The following is a 25483-nucleotide window of genomic DNA, read 5'->3' as shown; positions in this document are numbered from 1 at the left end:
TTTGTATAGATATAAAAGTATTATGAATACCTTTTTTCCCTTTTTATAAGATATCACATTCTCTCTGTTCTCAGCTTCATACGAGCCAGGGGGAGTAGAAGCAGCAGCAGACTAAGCTTCCCAGTGAATGGCTGTTCATTGGGGAGGTCTGATCATTGGAGGAGAGTATATGGAGTTCCCAGCATAGCTAGAGAACTGACCACGCTGTACTCTCCTGCTTCGTGTGGTCAGTTATTAATAGGAAAGAAAGGGGACTAACAGGAACACCAGGAATTTCACATAAAGGAAGCAATACAAGCACATGGTACAGCAGCCACATATCAGGAATATGAAGTGTTGGGGTAATGTGCATTAAGGTAAACAAACGTGTCTTCTGCCTTCTCTGAGAAGGTCATGAGGAGTTTGCTGTACTAACAATGCAATTTTAGTTTAAGCTGCTTCAGCAGGGAGACTGTCGTCCTCGACCCAACCAGAACACGCTAGCGCTGGACGAATGCCATTTGGCAGATGCACATTCTACTGTAGACGGACACACTGCTGTGCATATAACAATTTCTGTTGAACTGGCCAATACTCAGCTTGTGTGTACTAGGCATTACAACTAGTAAGATGAATTCCAGGAAGGGATAGTAACACTATCCCTTTACACACAACCATTCCAGAGAACAATAACTTTTTCTGTGTAAAATTTGCTGGTTTTGGACTCCAATGTCCCCAACAGTTGTAGAAACAATAAACATGTGGTACTTCTGTTTGGTTTAAGCTCCTCTGCACATCACTGCAAATGGGCCTCAGTAAAAAAAAGAGAAATACTGAATACATTGGCTCTCTGCCAATATATGGCAACCTTTCAGCCACTAAATCGTGCTGTGCGTGTAACAAGTCTTACCATCTGCTGGGCAAATGCCAGTTGCCAGTGATGCTGGGGCTGTCAGAACTTACATCACTACTATCTTTTATTTCCCAGGAAAGCAGCCATTCCTAATGCAGACATCAAGATAATCTGGCTGTCAAGTTTGCATGAGTTGCCTATGTACATATTAAAGTGGTTCTAAAGCTTAAACATTTTTTTATTTTAAAGCATTCCTTGCATTAGGGTAAATGTTTAGGTAATGTTATTACACCCTCACCACCCCTTATACTTACCTGAGTCCCCACTCTATCGCTATGCTCATCTCTCACAGGGTTCGCACCTTTACCTTTGCGACAAGGGAGAGAGGGGCAGGACCTAGATGCACTGTCTTTTGTCTTTGGACACAGCCGATTCAGCATTGTTCCCAAAGGTGAACTTATCCTTGAATACAAAATAAAAATATAATAGTGTGGTATCTTTAATGCAGAATTTGTACTTTAAAGGGTAAGTGCACATATAGCACACTTCCCCAGCATTTCTGTCAAGGCACATACTTGCCCTCGCTGATCTTCAATGTTTGTGCTGTATAGGCTCACAGTGCACATACATAGCAAGTTTAGACCAAGTGGGATGATTTTGGAGGAGATGCTGTACAGGCCACACATGAAGGTCTCCGCAAAATGGGAATGATGAAGTATAAGCCCTGACAGAATAACTGAGCCCACTATGGATAAGTACACTAAAGCTGCACTTAACTTTCGGATACGTTTTTACACGTGCAGCTGAATCAGTGTTAAGATTACTTTTCAGAGGTGTTTGGCAGGTAGGTGAGGAGGTGATTTGACGGACCCATCACGCCTCTTTTATTGCACATACATTACCATTGAAATCATTGAACGCCTAAAGATGCAACAACACACGTGCCTGCATATGTTGACTGACATTTTAAAGTAACTTTTTTTTGTTTGTTTGCTTAAAATAAATGCTGTTATAACAATATTGCATAGAACGGTCCTTTACCTCCTTCTTCCCCCGTGTGCCCCCTTAGCAAGTTGGGTGCTCAGGGGCACCCGTGTTCGCACGTGCTCCTGAGTGTGCATCACATGGGGCCCGTAAGCCATGCCCCCGCTCCCTCGTCATGGGAGTTTGACTGACAGCAGCAGGAACCTATGGCCCTGGCAGCGGCTGCTCTCGGGGGTCTCCTGTGAGACCAGGATGTGAGAGGAGGGGTGCTGCAGTGGGAGGAGTCAAGTAAGTGTTTAGGAAGAGGGGTGGGTAGAACAGTTAATGAGGCTTTTTACATTAATGCAGGGAATGCATTAGAGAGAAAGGAAAAAAAATGTAACTTTAGAACCACTCTAATTTTCAAATTTTCAATGGATTTTGATGGACACGCATTCGCCTTAAAACAGAAATGTGAAGGCAGTGTTAGTTATGGATGTTTGGTTTTTCTTTTACATTTTTAGCATTTGCTTTGGGAAGTATAAAGTTACTCCTGCTAATATCCATAGCACTAAAAATGTTAACAGTAAAAGTCATCAATGAGTCATAAGGAAGTGATTTGCTAGAAGTGCATTTAGGAGACAGTGCAAAATTAATAACCAGAGAACTTGCATGCAATTATTGTATTTCATAGACAGCAACTGTCAAAGCTAGCTAGAAAGAGGTAATTGAAGAGATCACAGGGCTAAGTAGTACTAAGCTGAAAGGCTGAATTTTAAAAATGTAGGTATATCTGTAAAACACAGTATGTTATATAGATGGAGCCTTTTGTTTCCTTTATCACGTTTATGCAATATATTCCTTGTTGTTTTTTTGCCTTTATGACAACTAGACACATTGATATATGCTACTAAGGATGAGCCGTATACCCCCCGGTTCGGTTCGCACCAGAACTTGCGAACAGGCGAAAAATTCGGGTAAACATCGTTAAAGTCTATGGGATACGAACATGAAAAATCAACATTGCTCATTTTAAAGGCTTATATGCAAGTTATTGTCTTAAAAAGTGTTTGGGGACCTGGGTCCTGCCCCAGGGGACATGTATCAATGCAAAAAAAAGTTTAAAAAAATAACGTTTTTTCGGGAGCAGTGATTTTAATGCTTAAAGTGAAACAATAAAAATGAAATATTCCTTTTAAATATTGGTTATTATAGTTTATCGTTAATATCATTTATCGGTGTCCTCAGTATGCCTGTAAAGTTGTACAGTTTTTCCATGTTTGGAACAATACTACAGCAAAATTACATTTCTAAAGGAAAAAAGTATTTTAAATCTGATCGTAGCTGTAATGAATTTTCGGTTCTCAGCAATGTAGATAAAACTCATTGAGAAAAATGGCATGGGTCCCTTTGGTCTGGTATGAATATTAAGGGGAACCCAGAACCAAAATGTAAGAATAAAAATGCGTGGGGGTCCCCCCAAAATCTACACCAGGCTCTTCAGGTTTTGTATTGATATTAAGGGGAACCCTGTGGCAAATGTAAAAAAAAATCCTTACCAGACCCTTATCCGAGCACGCAACCTGGCAGGCCGCAGGAAAAGAGGGGTGATGAGAGCGCCCCCCTGAACCGTACCAGGCCACATGCCCTTAACATGGGGAGGGTGCTTTGGAGTCCCCATGTTGATGAGGACAAGGGCCTCATCCCACAACCCTTGCCCGGTGGTTGTGGGGGTCTGCGGGCGGGAGGCTTATCAGAATGTGGAAGCCCCCTTTAATAAGGGGATACCCAGATCCTGCCCCCCATGTGAATGGATAAGGGGTACAGGAGTACCCCCACAAATCTCACAAAAAAAGTGTCAAAAATAGTAAAGACAGGAGACACCTAGGGACAGGTCCTTTATTAAAAAATAGAAATGTCCAGCGATGTAAATTCATCTTCTATCACGCCGCCCGATGAACCAAAAAAAAATAACGCAACAGCTCTGACTCCATGGGAGGCTTACGCCAAGTCCATGTGGGCAAGGTGCTTTGGGGGTGACTCCAAAGCACCCTCCTCATGTTGAGGGCATGTGGCCTGGTACAGTTCAGGAGGGGGGACACTCTCTCGTCCCCCTTTTTTCCTGCGGCCTGCCAGGTTGCGTGCTCGGATGAGGGTCTGGTATGGATTTTGGGGGACTCCCACACATTTTATTTTGGTTCAGGGTTCCCCTTAATATTCATACCAGACCCAAAGGGGATATTTAAAGGAATGTTTCATTTTTATTGTTTCACTTTAAGCATTATTAAAATCACTGCTCCCAAAAAAACTGCCATTTTTAAAACTTTTTTTTTGCATTGATACATGTCCCCTGGGGCAGGACCCGGGTCCCCAAACACTTTTTATGATAATAACTTGCATATGAGCCTTTAAAATGAGCACTTTTGGTTTTTCACGTTGGTGTCCCATAGACTTTAACGGTTCTCTGCAGCTTTCGAATTTGCCGCGAACACCGCATAACGTTTACTGTTCGGCGAACAGTCGAACGCCCGATGTTCGAGTCAAACATCGGGCTCATCCCTGTATGCTACTATGGGCATATATTCCATTATGTTTTACAATGACTTTTTGTGCTGCATTTAGGAGTGAATTTGTACAAATATGTGTTATTTTTTTAAACCCTGAAGTTTACTATTGAACACAGGTAATACGCTTCTAGTCAACACCATGCAGATAAGTAGTACTGACATCCCTGGCTGCCTACTTATTCCATGCCAGTGATTTAAGAAGTGTTGTCAGTAAGGCAAAAAATCAATATAACAGCCAGGCAAAAGTATTTTCAGGAAGAGGTCAACAGTGGCAGCTTATTTATATCTCCAAGTTCATTTATAACTGTGATGCAGCTATACAGATGCAATACATATGAGGGAGTTTTTTTTAATTGCCAAAGGATTTGCATTTCTATCCAATCGGTGCTAAGATTGAGCCCGGATTCACAATATAGCACACTGCGGATCGCACAGGAGCGATTTGTTCCCCGTTTCAGGGACGAATCAGGGCCGATTCTATGCCTGAATTCGGCCCTGAAATGGAGCCAAAGACGCGCAGCATTTTTGTGCAGTGCACTCCGCAATCGCAATGGAGATATGTGAACCGGCTCCATAGGGAGCCAGTCACATTCTCCTTCTATGCGAATTAGATGCGGGGAAACGCACATCTAATTTGCATAGGTGTGAACGGGGGCTTACACAGCTTTTTCAGCACAGCCAGGTAAATGATACTGATTTCTCCTTTGCAAATAAGAAACACACCTCCTTGCCCACAGCATTTTGAATGTACACCGAAGTGATCATCCCTCTGAACACTCTATATCTCCTCCTGTCAGCATACAGCATACAAGTTATCGAATTGGGCACACAATACTGCGTGCTGATTGGCACCACAGACTAAATGCGGCTGTGCAGGAGATTACTAGGCTGAAATATAGTCATATTCAGGTACTTACACTAGTTGCAATGAAATATTTTTTTTTTTTAATGATACACTACCTTAAGGCTAGGTTATTATTATTTAAGGTACTTGTATAGCGCCGTCAATTTTACACAGCACTTTACATATACATTGTACATATACATTGTACGTTCACATTGGTCCCTACCCTCAAGGAGCAATCGAAGGTTCACACACCTATGCAGGTGATTGCCACTGCGGGAACGCATCTGTTCCCACAGCCGCAACCATCCACACAGAGAAACGCGCTGCAGCTTAGGAGATAAGTGGGGGTGACATTAGGTTTAACCACAGTGGGGCTTCTAACTTGGGAACTGCACTACACTTGCAGCCTGCAGGCAACATTTTCAAAAATGAATCAAGGACATTTTTCAGGAGGCACAGCAGCCCATTAAAATGAATGGGCTGCTGTGCTTGCACAAAACGCAGCTCGCAGAGCGACACAAGTGTGAACCTAGCCTTAAAGCTGATCTCCTGCTTTTCTTTCACTTTAGATTGTTAGTTTGGGCCAAGCTGACCAAACAAACTATCTTCTACACTAGCCTGTGCTGGGCACGCTGTAGAAACTGGATGTAGCCTTCTGTTCTAAGGCCGCGTACACACGGGCGGACTGTTTGCCCAACCTTGTTCGGCAAACAGTTTCATCAAACAGTCCGCTCAAAATTTGCATGAGCGGACTTGCCCACACACGAGCGGACTGTTTGACGAACAAGGTTGGGCAAACAGTTCGCTCAACTTTTGAAATGAACGGACTCGCCCACGTAAGGCGGAGGCAAATCCGCCCATTTCGAGCGCGTGTACAGGTAGGCGGGGCCCGCGAAGGAGACGTCGCGGGCTCCGCCGCCTGGAATGGGCTTAAAGGGGAACCCCAACGCCGAAAAAAATCGGCGTGGGGGTTCCCCCCAAGTCCACACCAGACCCTTGTCCGAGCACGCTACCCGGCCGGCCAGGAAAGGGGGGCGAGCGAGCGCGCCCCCCCTCCTGAGCCGTACCAGGCCGCGTGCCCTCAACATGGGGGGTGCCTTGGGGAAGGGGGGGCCGCGCGGCCCCCCCACCCCAAAGCACCTTGTCCCCATGTTGATGAGGACAAGGGCCTCTTCCCGACAACCCTGGCTGTTGGTTGTCGGGGTCTGCGGGCGGGGGGCTTATCGGAATCCGGGAGCCCCCTTTAAGAAGGGGGCCCCCGGATACCGGCCCCCCACCCTATGTGAATGAGTATGGGGTACAATGTACCCCTACCCATTCACCTGTGAACTAAAGTACAATAAAAAACACAACACAGAGAAAAAATATTTTATTGCACAGCTCCGGGGGTCTTCCGTCTTCGGGGGTCTTCTCGCCGGACTCCTCCGCTATGTGTGTGTAGCTCTTTTGCTAGCGGAGGAGTCCGGCTTTCTTCCTCCCCGCCGCCGGCCTCTTCTCCCGACTTCGGGGGTCTTGTCCCCCTCTTCGGTTCTTCTGCCGGGCCACCGCGCCTGGTCCGGTGGCCCGGTCTTCTGTCGCCGTCTTCCGTTCTTCTGTCGCCGCCTTCGGTTCTTCTGCCGGGCCACCGCGCCTTCTTGTAGCTCTTTTACAGGCGGTGGCCCGGTCTTCTGTCGCCGCTGTCGTCGCCGCCGCCGCCGCCTTCCGTTCTTGTTCTTCTTCTTGTTCTTCTTCTTCTTCTCCTGGAGATGTTGACTCGACGATCTCTCCGGCCGGAATGCCAGGGACACGCTCCGCTGCCACTTATATAGTGACAATGGGGCGGTGTCACATGGTATATGTCACATGGGTTGGTCACATGGGTTGATGTCACATGGGGACTATGACATCGTAAGGGGGCGGGGTCACCATGTGACCAACCCATGTGACATATACCATGTGACACCGCCCCATTGTCACTATATAAGTGACCGCACAGCGCGGCTCTGGCATTCCGGCCGGAGAGATCGTCGAGTCAACATCTCCAGGAGAAGAAGAAGAAGAACAAGAAGAAGAACAAGAACGGAAGGCGGCGGCGGCGGCGACGACAGCGGCGACAGAAGACCGGGCCGCCGCCTGTAAAAGAGCTACAAGAAGGCGCGGTGGCCCGGCAGAAGAACCGAAGGCGGCGACAGAAGAACGGAAGACGGCGACAGAAGACCGGGCCACCGGACCAGGCGCGGTGGCCCGGCAGAAGAACCGAAGAGGGGGACAAGACCCCCGAAGTCGGGAGAAGAGGCCGGCGGCGGGGAGGAAGAAAGCCGGACTCTTCCGCTAGCAAAAGAGCTACACACACATAGCGGAGGAGTCCGGCGAGAAGACCCCCGAAGACGGAAGACCCCCGGAGCTGTGCAATAAAATATTTTTTCTCTGTGTTGTGTTTTTTATTGTACTTTAGTTCACAGGTGAATGGGTAGGGGTACATTGTACCCCATACTCATTCACATAGGGTGGGGGGCCGGTATCCGGGGGCCCCCTTCTTAAAGGGGGCTCCCGGATTCCGATAAGCCCCCCGCCCGCAGACCCCGACAACCAACGGCCAGGGTTGTCGGGAAGAGGCCCTTGTCCTCATCAACATGGGGACAAGGTGCTTTGGGGTGGGGGGGCCGCGCGGCCCCCCCTTCCCCAAGGCACCCCCCATGTTGAGGGCACGCGGCCTGGTACGGCTCAGGAGGGGGGGCGCGCTCGCTCGCCCCCCTTTCCTGGCCGGCCGGGTAGCGTGCTCGGACAAGGGTCTGGTGTGGACTTGGGGGGAACCCCCACGCCGATTTTTTTCGGCGTTGGGGTTCCCCTTTAAGCCCATTCCAGGCGGCGGAGCCCGCGACGTCTCCTTCGCGGGCCCCGCCTACCTGTACACGCGCTCGAAATGGGCGGACTTTCCGAGCGGGAACAGTCCGCTCATTTCGAAAGTACAGCGGACAAGCCCACACACGGGCGGACTGTTCGCTCAAACACAGTTTCAGCGGACAGTTTTTCGGAATTTCCGAAAGACTTTGTCCGTCCAACTGTCCGCTGAAACTGTCCGCTGAAAGCCCACACACGAGCGGACTGTCCGCCCAAACACTGTTCAGCGGACAAGGTTGGGCGAACAGTCCGCCCGTGTGTACGCGGCCTAACACTCAAAACAAAATGGTGTTGGCCTGAGTGGAACTTAGCCATTCATAGGCAGCTTTGTATTCTATCAAACAACATGTTAAAATAGCAGATAGTTTATTTGGGACAGCTTGGTTTTCATTGGGGGGAAGAACATTGAGGAAGAACAGATGCGATCCTCAACAGTCCTGTATGAAGACTGTTCATGCCGGATGTTGTTAGTGACAAATACAAAGCTCTGGAGACAGGTATACTTGACTGACCTTTACTAAGAGGGAAAAAAAATTCTTGCTACACCCCATAGAGCACTGCGATGAGGACTGGCCTAGAGTCAAAGGGAACCAATCATTCACCACATGATACATCTCCTTACTAGACACTCCTCTCCTTGTTGATCATGCCAGTCTACCTGCTTGTACAGACTTTGTCCCTGTGTTCCTTGAAACATGTTTATAGAATTTTTTATGTATGTGTTTCAATGTACAAGAATAAACCGTATGACTTTGATGCAAATGTTTGATCACACGCCTTACAGCCACCCTCCCCGTGCAATTTTTTTCAGTTTCACTGCCTTAGTAATTACCACAGCCGTTTTCAACTGAGGAAAATCCTGAAAACATGACCTGTTGGTGCGCCTTGAGGACTGGAGTTGAGAAACGCTGGTCTAGTAGATTAAGCAGTTTTCCCCTGATGAATACTGCATTGTCTGTGTTATAAGAAATACTTCCTGCCTTTTCAGAATCTTTTCAATTTTAGTTCATGGGCCAAACAAATGAACAGGAATTGGTGATCATGGGGGTTAATATTAACCCCTTCACTGCCTGCCAATATATGGTACTTTTGTACATGTGCTATTCTGGGTCTGTAAGTCCCGCCTGACAATAAAATAAATAGCTCGTGTGTTTAGAGACACGTCAGGCAGCCAGATTTTCCCCTTGCTGTTCTGTTGAACTCCATACAACATTTTTCTTCTCTGTTAAAAATAGAAATGGGAAAAAACTCGGAAACTCCAGAGGAATATGTTTGCCAGTTGGATCCTTGCAGTGAAATTGAACACAGAAGACACATTTTCGTGTCTAGAAAAGCCTGTGGGTGTTAAATTTGCCAAGTGGATTAGAGTACATCTAGATCCAGTCCTTATTATGACATAATCTAGATTTTTGATTTGCCTAATTAGATTTTTTTTTTTTTTTTCGCCCTCGTAAGTTTGTGAAGCTGTAAAGGAAAATGATGTCTTTGAGGCAGACTGCCTTTTTTGTTTCTCTGTTTCTTCTTAAGTTTTGCTACAGAGAATCCTAAAGCACTGTGTAATGTTTTATGGATTACCGGCTAACAATTGCATCACTGCGTTTCAAAGACAACCTTATGTGCCTTTTACAGATTTTCTACCCTAAGCACTGATACATTTCAAAGGGTGGCAGTGTTAATAGACAGAGTAAAAGAAGAGAGACGGGGAGAAAGTGGGAACAATGACCCGGCACACATCAAAGGGGTTTGGTAGAAAATCCTCGGTGCTGTGGTTTCATGGTTTCAGGTAGGCTGCAGCTGAATTGGAAGGCTTTCCAGAACAGTTTCAGGCTTATGACTTAACTCTTTACATAAATGGAGTGTTTATGTACTATCCACATGCTGTTTTCATTGTTTACATACTGACTGCATATATATATTTTAATGCTCGATTGACTGTTATGTAGCTGTCGCTGTTGGTCTTTTATTTGCCAGCGGTTTGCATTGTTTCCACCGCAAATTCCTCCTCCTTTCTGTAGAGGACACAATGCCTGTTTGAGTACTCTATCATAAAGAACTAGTAACGCAACTGATTATGGCTCAAGCTGGCCAAAAACGCAGGGATCAGATCAGTTGGCAAAGAGTCATTTGATCCCAGCTCAATCTTTCCCTTCACTTGGCGTGCACATTCACGGGGCCTATTGTGTAACTTGCCATTACAATAAAAGCATGCATAAGGAAATTTCCATTCATCTCAAGTTTATCAGCAATACAAAAGAAGAAATTCTGCAAAAGCCTTTCCTCATCACAATCGCCAACAAATATTTGTATTGCGCAATACTAGCGAATTAGTGGAAATACTGGATGACTGGGGGGGGGGGGGGTCCCTGGAACATTTTGCATTTGAAGGGACTGTTTGACTTTTGGAACCAAAGCCCGTTGTCCCTTTTTCCATCCTCCAGATGTCTTTATTTTTGTTCTGACCTCTATAATTATATATTGTTTAAGTACCAAAATTGTCATGCTATACCATACTGGTCAGACAGGGTGTCCTTGTCCCACCTCTGCAGTCCCCTTATAATGTAGATGGCTGCTTAATGACCAGCAAATGAAATGCATTGTGGGGAGGGAAGCATGTCAACCTTCCGTCCCTGTGCATTCCTCTTATGTTTGCTTGTCCTTTGCAAATGTCTGGGGCAGAGACCAATGCCAGGTATTAAAAAGTCATCTCTTTGCTAGCTATATTGTCGGATGACAGTGGGAAGAGGAAAGTACCCCGTTCAACCTCGAAGCTAGACCTATAAGCGTGTAGTAACATGGAACCAAGTAATACATGTGATTTGTCCCTTAGGGCAGCCTTTTTCACATAGGATGCCTTCAGGTTTCTTTAGGGGCGCTTTAGAAAAATGCCTAAAAAATGCTCAAAACTGTCAGCGGGTGGATGAAGCCTGCCTTTTTTAGTTAAAAAAATAAGTTTGTATTGTGCACCATTACAGCTCCCGGCATTCTAACAACCAATGACCTTATTGGTTGATGAGGAGGATGTTGGGCATCTGCACAGCATACTTGTTTGCCCCTCTCCTGTCCTCCTCCGTTAGCCCTGGAGTCGCATTAGCTTACTGAGTAAGAAAAACAGAGGCAGAAGAGAAACACTGGAATACTATGCAGTTCCAGTATGCAAAGCGGTGTTTTCTTTGGAAGAATAAGCGCGTCTGCGTGATGTAAAACTATTCATGTGTTTTTTTTTTTGTTTGTTTTTTAACAAGAAAGCAAAATGATTAGTTAGTTTTTCACATTTTAGAAGGAGGTGCCTCAATATGTATAGTTTAAAGGGTGCCTTGACTGGAAAAGATGAGAAACTCTGCCCTAGGGGACAGAGCACTGAAAAAAAATTAAAGTGAAAGTTATTCTTTAAAAAAAAATTCTGGTCCCATTCTGCAAAGCCTAAATAGTTTGATTCATATTTTTTTTTATTACCTTTATTACTTTTGTATTACTTTTTTTGCTAATGTAGGTAGCACAGATATGGTCATCGCAGGAAAAAAAAAAAAAAAAAAAACTTTGTTCATTTTACAATCTAGGAAGGGCATAAAGGTGAAATATGATTATTTTTTTTCCCATCATGCTACATTGCATAAAATGAAACGCCACTTTTTTTTTTTGGGGGGGGGGGGGGGGGGGGTAAATGCTATTTATTTTGCTGCCCAAGTGCCAGTTGAGCTGGGTTCGATAGCCTGGCTCACTGTAGAGGTGGCATTATGCCTTATGCCAGATTTTGCTGCAATTCTCTTCTCATACACAATTATGGATATGGGTATATACATCAGTTATAGAAAGTATGCCTTAAAAAACACTGTTGGAAACCAAAATGATAACATTAGATCATTCAAGTAATTGTAACACAATTATTTTTCCCCAAAGTTTCATGTTTTATTGTGACCATTGTAACATTAAATGTTTCCTGGATGTATTTAACTTTTAGACTAGTGATTTTTTTAAATTTCCTCTTAGGATCTGAATCCACCTATTCTTCCTCCTCCACCACTGACTGCTGCTGTTATTGTCTCTACAACCTCTGGGGCAACATCTTCTACTGCTGGGCAGAGATTGGCTACTGGTCCTGCTGAACAAGTTGCACACCTTAGGCCATCCACCCGACCAAGCGTGTAAGTACTTATGGTAGAGCTAAAATGTATAGATATATTTCCATGTGCAGATATGGGTGTTAGTTTGTAATATGTACATTTACACTCAAAGGATTTCTGACAATAATCCTTGATGAATACCTTAAAGCAGAAGTATGGGTTTGGCTTTTATCTCATATTTATACCTCGGTAGATGCCGCATCATTCTGACTCGCGGTATAGACTCGCTGAGACTATAATCAGTCCAGGTACCTGGCTGATCCAGACTTCCAAAGTCAGGATGATGTGGTGCCTGGACTGATCTTGGTGACGTCTGCAGAGAGCGGAATTCAGACCGTTCTCCGCTGAAAACGGGGCACAGGAGTGCAAAACGAATTGCACTCTTGTGACCTTTAGGAGAAGCCCAGCCAAACGAACCCAGGCTGGACTTCTCCTTTAAAAAGGTTCTAAAGGCAGGACATTTTTTACCTTCTTTAGACTTACCTGAGCTCCAACTCAATCCAGCGATGAGCATGAGCGCAGCATCTGTCAGGGGTCTCTCTCTCCTCATTGGCTCACAGAGCAGCTCGCACCATTGGCTCCTGCAGATGTCAATCACAGCCAGTGGGCAAATGAGGAGAGAGTGGGGGTGGGGTCAAGCCACGCTGTGTTTTGTGAATGCAAAATGTCTATTCACCAGAACGTCACTCGAGAGCCCCATAGTTAGAAGTTTGGTATTGGGGGCACTCCGCAGAGTGTGTTAAACCATTGCACAGATCAGGTACGTATAACATGTTTGTTATTTAAAAAAAAAAAAATATCACAACCTTTTAGTATTTCATTAAAATTATTTTTTTTCACCAAATGCTGCGGCAAGAGCAATCGACTGCCTTTTTCTGTCCAGCCTTGCAATATTTGATATTTGGCATGACCTGTTGCTCGTATTTCAAAAGTGTGATCTTTTGCTTTTTATCCATTTGTTGCCAAATATGAGTCGGTATATACAGCTTCTTATGCAAAATGAGCCAGACAAAGGAAACTTTTTTTTTAATGTAAAATGCTACTGATTGTGGTTCTGTATGTTTTAAAGATAATAGGTTATCAACTTGCATACTATTACCTGTACGTATGTCTACATTTAAAGTGGTTGTTAACCCACCAATGTAATCTGCGCTGTTTCTGTGCCTTCTAAAAATAATACAGCTATATCCCCCATTTCAGAGTGCCGATTGGTGCTCACATGACCCGCCTGCTCTCACGGCCTGACAGCTACAGCGGGCGGGGCACAGGATCCCCCGTTGACATCAGAGAGGAGGAGAGAGGCGGCCGGTCATGTGAGTGTCGATCGACGCTCTGAAATTAAGTATATAGCTGCATTATTTTTATAAGGCAAAGACACAGGGCAGATTACATTAATAAACAGAGGCTAGTGTAAAAAAAAAACAGTAATCTGAGCCCCAGGAGGGGAGGGGGGCGGACACGGAGCTGACAGACAGGCAGGGGGGGCAGGGGGGGAAGGGGGGAGAGAGGAGAGAGCAGATGACAGAGGCACATAAACTGACCAGCCATGATGCACCATGGTCAGTTTACAGAGGGGATGGGAGAATGAGGCAGGATCAGCCAGGTAATTTAAGTGTTACAGGGAGCCAAATGAAATGGCACAAGCACTAGGCATAAGCATGGGAACATGATCTTTTATTTTATTTTTTTAGGTTAACAAAAACTTGGTTTCCACATAAAGCTTTACATTCCTAACATGATACTTGGGCATTTCCTGCAATAATTGTGTGTGCTAAAAAAGTGGTCTTTTATTGGATAAAACATGTGGAAAGGCTGACACATGGAATAAATTGAACAATGTGTGCTAAATCATCCACCGAAAGCCCGAACGTGGCTTTTGAGAAGCATACCTGTTTTGTATTGGGCAAAATGGAATGGCTATTGTCTAAGTGCCCTGTAAATTTTTCATTGCATGTAATGGGACCTGTGAGCATAAATATTTGCATACAAACCCAGCTTATTAAAATTGAAAAAAGAAGGCTCTGGTTCTGGCAGACATTAATGGATGATGCAAAAGTCTTAAAGGACCACAGACTTGCAGTCCTGATCTGATACAGGACAGACAAAATTGGCAAGACCCGATTAGCAGATACACCTAGTTTTATGAAATGACCATTTAAATTATCATTAATTTGCCTGAAACGCACATAAAGACTGTTCAGCACAGATGTATTGTCTGAAATCAGACTCAGTGCATGTGTGTGTGTGTGGGTGGGTGGGTGGGTGGGTGGGTGGGTGCATTATGAATCGATGCAACAGCAGACATGGGCATTACACACACCCTCAGTTACAAATATTTTCCAACTTCGATATGTCTTGCAGCCCTTTGTGCAGGTTGGTTTGCTGACTGCATTCCTGGTGCATTTACAGAATTCCAACCTAGTGGTCCCATCAAGGCTGCTTTGCCATATGACCAGTGGCGGCTGGTGCTCAAATTTTTTGGGGGGTTACAAACTGAAAAATTCTGAAAAAAACCCCCCATTAATTTCAGCCTCATTGTCCCATCAAACGCAGCCTCACTGTGTCCCATCAAACGCAGCCTCACTGTGTCCCATCAAGCGCAGCCTCACTGTGTCCCATCAAGCGCAGCCTCACTGTGTCCCATCAAGCGCAGCCTCACTGTGTCCCATCAAGCGCAGCCTCACTGTGTCCCATCAAGCGCAGCCTCACTGTGTCCCATCAAGCGCAGCCTCACTGTGTCCCATCAAGCGCAGCCTCACTGTGTCCCATCAAGCGCAGCCTCACTGTGTCCCATCAAGCGCAGCCTCACTGTGCCCCATCAAGCGCAGCCTCACTGTGCCCCATCAAGCGCAGCCTCACTGTGCCCCATCAAGCGCAGCCTCACTGTGCCCCATCAAGCGCAGCCTCACTGTGCCCCATCAAGCGCAGCCTCACTGTGCCCCATCAAGCGCAGCCTCACTGTGCCCCATCAAGCGCAGCCTCACTGTGCCCCATCAAGCGCAGCCTCACTGTGCCCCATCAAGCGCAGCCTCACTGTGCCCCATCAAGCGCAGCCTCACTGTGCCCCATCAAGCGCAGCCTCACTGTGCCCCATCAAGCGCAGCCTCACTGTGCCCCATCAAGCGCAGCCTCACTGTGCCCCATCAAGCGCAGCCTCACTGTGCCCCATCATGAGCAGCCTCACTGTGCCCCATCATGCGCAGCCTCACTGTGCCCCATCATGCGCAGCCTCACTGTGCCCCATCATGCGCAGCCTCACTGTGCCCCATCATGCGCAGCCTCACTGTGCCCCATCATGCGCAGCCTCACTGTGCCCCATCATGCGCAGCCTCACTTACCTTACATGCAGCTCCACTCAGGCCATACGTTCCAGGCAGCTGCCGAAGTCCCTTCCCATTTCTCTCTGGAACAGGAAAATCAGAAGTAATCTCTTAACTTGAACAAAGCTCTCGCCCGTAGTAATGCTACTGCAAATGAAGTGCCTCATCTGCAATCTCGTGATCCGCATTGATGTGGCGCTTCCCACAGTGCACCCAAACACAGTGCACTTAAAGAACATTTTTTTTCCTTTTTATGACTGCCATGGGGGGTTAGGGAGGGTGCCCATGTGGGCCGCCACTGCATATGAAGTACTAGGAACTCCAAAAAATTGGATAGGTGACAGGTAGAAGAGGGAAGCAAAATCTTTGTGTGAATGAGGCAACTTCACACCTAAGCATCACATTTTCAGGCATATTTTTGCAGCTTTTGACAACTTTTTTTCAACTAGGCTTTTTTATATGGCCAATAGAAAGCTAAAAACAGGGCAGAGACCTCCTGTTTGAACTGAAAATGCTCAAAAACCTGCTCATGTCATGCTTCTCAGGCATTTCCATTGAAGTCTATGGGGACAAAAAACACTAAATTCTGCCTGAAGGGAGCTTGTGTACTTTTTTTTTTAAGCAACAGACGTTTTGCTACAAGTGACAGATTGCGCAGATGTGAACAAGGGCTATTGAAAACAATAGGCTTTTGCTTGTTGAGCATTTTTGAGCTTCGAGCAGCAAGCAACAAAACGCTGAAGTGTGAATGGGGTCTGAATGAGCAGATAAGTGGACCTGTGTCTGGGTTACCAGAGATTTCACAATATATCTTTTGCAGGAAGAGTATCGGGCTTTGTTGGTATATAGCACAATTTACCATGTTGAAAAATAGTTGTATTCGTGTTCTTGACAACTCCTAGATTTTAAGCTCTAACGAGCAGGGCTCTCTGATTCCTCCCGTATGGAATTTTATTGTAACTGTACTGTCTGCCCTCATGTTGTAAAGCACTGCACAAACTGTTGGCGCTATATAAATCCTGTATTATAATAATAATATCATCACTATTGTATATTGGTATGGGTTTGCCAGTTGCCATTTTAGTATAAAGTCAATTTGCAGTTTTTACCATCTGCAGAGCACAGGGAAGTCTGGCTAAGCTATACCAGCTTCATTCACATCAGTTATTGCTCCTTGGCTGATTGCTGGCTCTTTCAGTGATGTTTCCTCAGTCCAGATGTGCGACAAGAATTAAAGATTTCCCAATTACATGCAGAGCTCTTGATTGATCGGTCAAGTAAACATCACTTTGAAACGTGCTTCAGTGCCGAGATTTTATAAGATGCACTAGCAAAATGGAGTACCCTTATTGGGCGAAAGCCTCCTTTCTCCATGTGTTAAGCATTACTTACTGCGGGCAGACATCAAAGTTTGCACTTGAACAGAAACATTTGGACGTACAGTACAAAACGATTACAAATGAAAATATTCTAAGTTAAAAAGTGAGACTTATTGTGTCTGGAATTTTTAGTGCTGGACTTTGTGTTATGAAAGGTGCACCCTGGGACCTACACCGTATTATTCATAGCTAATAATTCCAGGTGTTTGGCATGGAGTCCATATGTCCTACAAAGCGATCAGAGGTGAACCAGTGACCCATACCTGGAGATATGCAATTAACAATGAATTCATTGGTGTGCAAGTTGTTTGACTTGTTCATAATTACAACCGATAATTAACGTGAGGCTGTGAATGCACAGTAAACTGCATGTTAAATAGCCCTCATTATATATCCCCTTGTCTATGAAAAGTTCACTGATGCTCCCAAAGGACTTAAATTAAAATTCTCTTAAATTGTATTTGTAATAATCAACAGCCACATCAGTTTTACTTTTTCCGCACAAACAGATCATCATTTCCAGGCATCAGGAGGCATCCATTTCCCTGGAGCCCCAATTATAGTTCATTAACAGGCCTAGCTTTAAATGCCGTATGTTTTGAATTAAGGCATTATTTTGTTATCTAAATGCTTCAGTTCTAAGCCTTGTATATATTATAGCATAAGTGGGGAAAAAAGATCTAAAGAGGTTCTGTGAATGTTTACACCTATCTTCCCCCCGGAATTCTTAGCTGAAGGTGACAACGACTCTAACATAAAGATTTGCTCTTCAAAACAAAAAAATAGGTTATGGATTGGGCTCCATCACAGGATTATATTCCTACAAGTTTGAAAATCTTCCTGCCTGATAAGTGCATTTGACAACCTGGGTTGCTTGTTATTGGCACCTAGAGAATCAGAAATGGCCCCATTCTAACAAGTGACGTTCACAGTTGGGGGTCATCAGGCCGTTTATGGTCAGACTAGGGTGCAAATTTATTTAAGCTACACAAATCAAACATGTCTACAATATAAATAATATTTAGGATGGCTAAACTGTAAATGAATGCCTTTCAGCTTAGGGAGTGCATATAGTCATGTGAGACCAGGAAGATCAATTTATTCCTGTAGGTATATAGACTGGCTATATACTGAGAATTTTTTTGGTCAGCTTGAAGACTAAACCATATTAACCAATCTAACGTATTCCTCTGTTCGTGGTATACAGCTTGTATGATCAATTCTGCAGTGCCGGCTGTTAGAATAGCTGAAAATTATCTGTATCTGATTGTTTGCAGACACTGCCCTGCTGACAATTTCTTGCCCAGCTCCTTTGATTTTTCCGTCCTAGAATGTGGGTGCCAACAGGGCCACCCACAAAGTGAAATTTCATCACTTACATCAACTTCATTGCCAAACCAGCTGAAATTCACTTAGCGTTTGGCCAACTTTAGACTTCTAAAACATTAGCACTGGTAAACTGATAAATAGTATCATACCTTAAGGCCCCATTCACACCTCAGCATTTTATAGCTTGAAGTTCCAAAATGCTGGAAGAGAAAAAAAATCAATATTCTCTATGGAGTTGGTTCACATCTCCACTACAAGTTGCCTGAAGCTCAAAAAAAATTCTGGATCTTTTTTGCAAATCGAAAATTGGCAGATTGTTGCGTTTTGTTCCATAGAAATGTATGGAAATGCTTGAGCATTTTAGTGCGTTTTGTCGCAGGTTTTGGAGCATTTTCTGTTCAAATGCAATAATGAAAATTCATAAAAATAAATATAAAAAAAAACAAACCCTTAACACTAATAACCCCTAATCCTAAACCCTAACCTAAAAAAATAAATGAAACCCTAACCCTTAACCCCTTACAAAAAGTAAACAAATTAATAAATACTAATTCATAAAAGCAGATGAAAAAGCTGAAAAACATAGCAACAAGTGATGAAACGGAGGTCATTTCTCTCTATTGGCTAATTTAAAACCACCAAAGCTCAAAAACACAATAAAAACGCTGTAATACAAATGATCAAAAAGTGCATACAGCCCCTTGAAAAAAACGTGACGCTCAGGTGTGACTGCAGCCTTACAGATGTTGAGATATTTGAATATTTGTAAAATTGTTCCAGCAGATTCAAACTATTCTATATTTTCAGCCATGTTAAGCTGAATGCCAGGTAAGATAATTATTGCATACTTTAGTTGGCCCAGAATGAACGAATGTAAGTATGCATATTTCGTACCTTAGAGGCCACTGGAGAAGCTTGCAATCACTGTAGTAGTTGGTGTTACTACAGTGATAGCTGCGATCTTCCAAGTCCTGTGCAAGCATCCTCCCTTTTGCACAATAACCGCAGGGTGTTGCTCACTTAGCACTGCCACCATTTCTAGAATGCATTGTATTTTTACAATCAATAAAAGGCGTTCTCTGATTGAAATGAGGTGGAGATCCTGAAGGCATCGCCCCACTTCTACACATCTTTCAGTGAGAATGCCTTGTATTCATTGAAAAGAATAGAAGGTAAAAACATTTTTTTGTCATTATCCACATTAATTAGGTATTGATCAGTGAACTTAGGTTGGACAAAGACTTTCATTACCTATCCGTTGCCACCCATGCTGCCAGAAATAAAAATGGGATTCATTTTTTACTGTCTAACCTCTTTCCCTGTGAATTGGTTCAAAATAGCTTGCCATGGAGACTTCCTAAAGTTAATCAGGGTTAAGGATGAGCTCCGGCGTGTTTATATGCTCCACATGCAGAGCCCGCCAGGATATCGGGGCAGCGCTAATCACAGGCAGTGAGACATTGGCCCAATGCGCGGCTGCAGAGATCGGGCAATGTCTCACTGCCTGTGATTAGCGCTGCGCCAACTTCCTGGTGGGCTCTGCACGTGGAGCATGCGAGCATGCCTGAGCTCATGTCTAATCAGGGTTATAGAATATATAAAGTTATAAAACAACATCCAAAACCTTGTAACCCTAGGACATGTCCACCGTATATGATACTGAGCCTCTTGCCCACAACCCATAAAGCAATTAAGGGAGGCGTCTGAGACATAGGAAGCTTTCCTTGTAGGTTCAAAAGATAAGAGATGCTGTTTTGAATGATAAAATTGGTTTATTTTAAAAACAAAAAACAAAATATGGAACCTCTGGATACAGTAGTTAGTTACATAGTTAGTAAGGTTGAATAAAGACACTAGTCCATCCAGTTCAACCTGAGTGAGTGTCTACAATTGTCCCTATCCCTGTACATTGCACACTCACATCAGTCCCTACCCTCAAGGAGCCCACAATCCAAGGTCCCCATTCATATACTAAGGCCAATTTTGGACAGAAGCCAATTAACCTACCTGCATATCTTTGGATTGTGGGAGGAAACCGGAGTACCCAGAGGAAACCCACACAGGCACAGGGAGTACATGCAAACTCCAGGCAGGTAGTGTCCTGGTTGGGATTTGAACCAATGACCCCTCTTACTGCTAGGTGAGAGTGCTAACCACTACACCACAGTGTATATCTCTGATACACAATAAGTAACCCTTTAAGGAAGGAGAGGCACATGGATGGAACAGACAGATGTAGCATATTAGAACATCACCCTTCTCTTTTATTCTTTTCTTCCCCTTTCTCCTCCTTTTCTTGTCTTCCATTTTCCCAACCTGTCTCATTGTGTGTTTGTGGGCTGATTAATGTATGTGTTGTTTCTGACTATACAAAACCTATGAATAGTCAGTGGAATGCGAAAACTATTACTGATGTTCAGAAAGTGCGTACATGAGCAGAAAGGCCTTAACAATTCCTGGTCTGGTGAATCACTTATTTTTAATGTGAACCCACTGGTATTATTTTCTTGTTCATTACCTCCCTTTTATCTTCTTTACATGTATGACAAATATTAAAACATTTTTCAAGAAAAATTATTGGAAAAGAATACAAGGTGTTTTATGAATGCGTCGGTGCCAAGCAAGCTACCCCCTATGGTCAGTATGCAGGGGAGAAGTTGCTCACACAGGACCCAAAAGATCACATTTATTACAATAGTAACGCTGGCTACTACACTGTCAGCTTATACAGTGACCAATCAGCTTTGACATATGCATACATACAATGGTCCAAACTGTAACAATGTAAATATGCAATAAAGATCATAACTTGAGTTCCGCTTTAAGCTAGGGAAAGTTTGAGATAAGATTACTGTACAGGAAGCCAGTTTATGTGCATTACAAACCTTTGCTTTCCAGCGCCCAACACCTGCTACTACTCTGCATACAGTGGCTCCTACCATCCAACTAGAAAGGAAATAGTTTGAGGACTGCTGTACTAAAAGGTATCCAAAATGAATGCAAAAGAACAGTTCTGTTTTGCAAAGGCCTACCCAATTAATCTATACATTTTATATAATCAGGAAAGCTTTAGCACTACAAAGTCATTAATCTATACTAAAATAGGAAAACGGATTTTAACAAACTCTGGTCAATGATGAGCTCTATCCCTCTGTGCCCACTTTTATATATACCGAAGCAGGTTTTTTTTTTTTTCAGCGGGAACACGGGGGAATGTCGTTTTGGCACCTCCAGCACTGAATGTATTTCATGGCAAGGGGTGCAGGGTCTATTGATGCTAGCTGCTAGGGGATCTATTGTTGCTAGAGAGGATATATTTTTCCGTGGGTACTATTGTTACTGAGGAGGTCCACTGTTGACGGTGACGTGGCTCTATTGTTGCTGGGGGTGGGTCTTATGTTGCTGGGGGTCTTATGGTGCTGGGGGGGATCTAATGTTGAGGGAGGGGTCTATTGATGGTGGCTGCAAGGAGATCTGTTGTTGCTGGGGAGAATTTTGTTGTGGGTGGTCCATTGTTGCTGGGGGAGTCTATTGATGCTGGCTGCAGAGAGATCTGTTGTTGCTGGGGGTGGAAGCATTTTGTTGCGGGTGGCCCATTGTTGCTGGGGGAATCTATTGTTGCTGGCTGCATGGGATCTATGTTACTGCTTTTCTTGTTCTCATTACCAAATTCCATAGAAATTACGTAGTATCACAATTGTTACTTGGGTTCTGTATTCTCTAAAAGGGGCAGTACTGGTAGGTGGGTAGGGGGTGGAACCAAGGAATGGTGCTTGGAGATGGGTAGGGAGTGTAGTTGAGTGGTGACTCAGAAAGGGGGAGCGCCTCCATCTATTGTCTGAGAAAAAAAAGTTCTGTCCGCCAGCTTTGGATTAAAATTGTTAAACTAAAAATGAAACCATTGATGCTGGTTCATTTTCGCTGCACATATCAGACATATGAACTAATAGTTGCATTAGACAGATCATGGCTAAAAGCCATCAGGGAGTTTTGTGAGCTTATCGCTACAATGCTTATACTATGAGATGATGTACTATCAAGCATATCATGACCATGACTTTGTGGAGAGACACACTTGGTAATGAGTCTTTTTGTTTTTTTTCTCAGGTATGTTGCCATATATCCTTATTTCCCACGTAAGGAGGATGAACTGGAGCTTCGGAAAGGTGAAATGTTTTTAGTATTTGAACGCTGTCAGGATGGCTGGTTTAAAGGAACTTCCATGCATACCAGTAAGATCGGCGTGTTCCCAGGGAACTATGTTGCACCAGTCACCAGGTGAGATAAAAATCTCCTACACTATACTATGGGCTTTGTTCCATAAGAGAAATATTTGAAGAACTCTGCAACACCTCAATCTCATGTTGGCACAGTGTACAGTTTTTATTGTAATTGCGTAGACAATACCTTCACTACATTTGCTGAGTTAAAGGAAAGTTGGAATTTATTATCTTTCTCCGTACTGACTAAGTGTGTGTGTGGGAAGCCATGTTTTTTCAGAAACTTTGCAGGTGGATTTGATATTAAATAGATTTTGTTCCATATAAAGAAATAATGTTTGAAGGTATGTATTTGTTGCTGAATATCAGATTATATCCCTTACATATTTAATGTGTATGAACAACCAACACCTTTTCTGTGCTTAGTTTTAGTAGGGAAGGCATAAAACCCATCAGTTTAGTTTTTGCTGTCTGTATTCCATTAAGTAGAATTCCCCTAAATTCCTGTCCCATATATACAACAGGAAATCTTTACTAAGTGAAGGTTGTCACCAAAACGAGGTGAGAGTAAATCTTCCTGTGTTCTGGTGATAACTGTTTAAGATGAAATCTCCCTAACTTTTGAGAAATTTTCTTCCTCTTGTTTCTCCAGGACAGGAAGTAAAGAAGAATCTCCCTTGTAGGACAGAAACTGAAAAATAAAAATAAACTGACCAGTTTTAAGCCGTGATTTTGGCCATACGTACATTTTAGGCCTTATTCACACCTGCACATTCCCAAGAATGTGCATCGTGCTTATGGTGCCATCGATTATTAGAACTAAATTAATAGAGTTCTCTTCTCTAAGTGGTAGCGCATAGGACTTTACAGATATAACATTAATTATTAAGGGCACCCCAAACGCGGCTAGAAAATGTGCATTTTGTCATGTGACAAAAGGTGCCATGCTCACCACATTAAAGGTAAGGGAAATTATTTTAGTGTGTTGTGTGCTGGGAAGCCCATTCAAGTGATTGGGCTGCCCTATGCTGTGGTGTGAAAAATGCGCCCAAAATAAAAACATGCGTTGGAGAGATGCACAGGTGTGTTACCAATGTTTGGAAAGGATTTTTTTTAAATAACAAATATGTCATACTTACCTGCTCTGTGCAATGGTTTTGCGCAGAGCGGTCCCGATCCTCTTCTACGTTCACCTGTCGGTGCTCTGGGCCCCTGCACCTTGCTGAGTGCCCCCATAGCAATCTGCTTACTATGGGGGCCCACGTGCTTGCTCGCGCCTCACTGGCCATGATTGAAATCAGCGGGAGCCAATGGCTCTTGCAGCTGTATCTCTGCCAATTAGGAGATTTAAGTCTGTTCTGTAACATAGTATTGGGAAAATTAAAATTGCCATGAGGCAGTTCAGGTAACAAATTGTTAATTGATCCATTGCTTTTTGTTAAGCAGCCATTTTGTGCTTCACAGGGCTTTAACAACTGGAACACAGCCCAAGGTTGTCATGGCAACAGCAGGTGGAACCACGCAGATGGTGAACATGGTAGCACCATGTTCAAGTGCAGTACCTTGCCAGAAGATACAAGGAAATGGACCAGAATTTAGCAAAACTGTTAATATAAATGGCGTCTCTACAACAGTCATTCCGGGTACCCATATCCAGACCAGCCCTCAAGCTAAGGTTCTGATGCATATGAGTGGCCAGATGACAGTAAACCAAGCCCGGAATGCTGTTCGAACAGGTAAAAATAAAAGGCAATGTCTCTAAATATTTATGTTACAATAATAGAAAAGAATAATCCTGTGTTACTACTTGATAATTACATATTCCATTTAGGTCTAATTTCCATGGGCACTGAGGCTCGTACGGTGTCAACAAGGTGTTTTATGCATCTGGAGCAGGCGGCCTATGCTAGTGAATGGAGGCGCAGCACCTGTGCAGATACATCCACACATGCACTTTTGACAGGCCCCTTTCTCACTGGTGGACTCCACCAGCTGATCTGCCCGCTGAGCAGGGAATCTCTCCACTGATCCCCGGTGAGCAGATGGATGACGGGTTCGTCTCTGCTCTGCTAATGCAGAACGGACACACCCCGATGGGCAGTTAGATGGAAACTGACTGCCTGTGCATTTCCACCCTATTGTAATCCCATCTGATCCCCCAGACGGATGGGGCATCCCTGTCCATCAGTTTTTAGCAGACTGTATAGGATCAGATGTTGACTGGTTTGAGCGGACACATCCGCAGCTTCATGGAGCCCAATGGATGGTCCGATCGGATCCATCTGAAAAACTGACAACCGGACCTAAACGGTCCGCCAGTGTCTAAGGAGCTATACTCTCATTTCAGTGAACACAGGCAGTGTGTGTTTTGGAGCAGTGCAGCCACCCCTGCACACCTGTTGATATCGGATGTGTAGGTATGTCTGTAAAGTTGCTGTGTCTCCATTTATTAACATAGGCTGCCTGCATGCAGCTCCTGGTGCCTTCAGACACACAAACCTCATTCATGCTGTACAGGCTCAGTGCCCGTGTAAATGAGGCCTAAGCCTTGTCACTTTACACAAGATCCTAGCAGGTTTTCAGCAAGTTACAGTCTTAAAAGCTGCTGAACCTGCCATCAGATTGTTTTAAGTGGCAACCAGTATTCCCATTACAATCTGTTTAACATCACCAAACATAAACGGAAGGGAGTATTTAAGGCTTAAATAAGCATTTTGAAGCTTGCTGGAAGTTCTGTAATTGTTTTAGAAAGACTGCTGTACAATAAATCCCATGTATACAAGCTCTGACCGTAGCCCACATCTAGTCTTCCTTACCACCACTCACCCACCAGACAGTCTTTCTCCAGAATTTTCCCCAGTCTGCCAGCATATTAGGCTGTTGGGAATCTGCCCAGTATGAATAGGTTAACAGAGCAAAATATGCTTTTTATAAAAATAAAAAATAAAAACTGAGTTTTACTTGTTATTAAATTATACGTTTACAATTTGATTTGCCAATAAACGGAGTGTTGCTCAGAAAAAAA

The 25483-nt window shown here is 44.0% G+C and overlaps 1 protein-coding gene across 3 annotated transcripts in view; it reads left to right on the top strand.

Annotated features, from left to right (window-relative positions):
- SH3RF1 (SH3 domain containing ring finger 1) overlaps positions 1-25483 on the top strand; it is a 267169-nt gene that overhangs the window by 207149 nt on the left and 34537 nt on the right. For all 3 annotated transcript variants that reach the window (XM_077477183.1, XM_077477182.1, XM_077477180.1), the window contains 3 exons: positions 12077-12231; positions 22346-22516; positions 23923-24194. In XM_077477183.1, coding sequence (XP_077333309.1) covers positions 12077-12231; positions 22346-22516; positions 23923-24194 — 598 coding nt within the window. The remainder of the gene's footprint in view (positions 1-12076; positions 12232-22345; positions 22517-23922; positions 24195-25483) is intronic.

Source organism: Lithobates pipiens, unplaced genomic scaffold (genome assembly GCF_037356315.1).
Source record: "Lithobates pipiens isolate NorthernLeopardFrog02 unplaced genomic scaffold, aLitPip1_a1.2 Scaffold_13, whole genome shotgun sequence".
NCBI lineage: Eukaryota > Metazoa > Chordata > Amphibia > Anura > Ranidae > Lithobates > Lithobates pipiens.
Note: the sequence above shows the minus strand (reverse complement) of the source record. Positions and strands in the feature narration are given on the sequence as shown.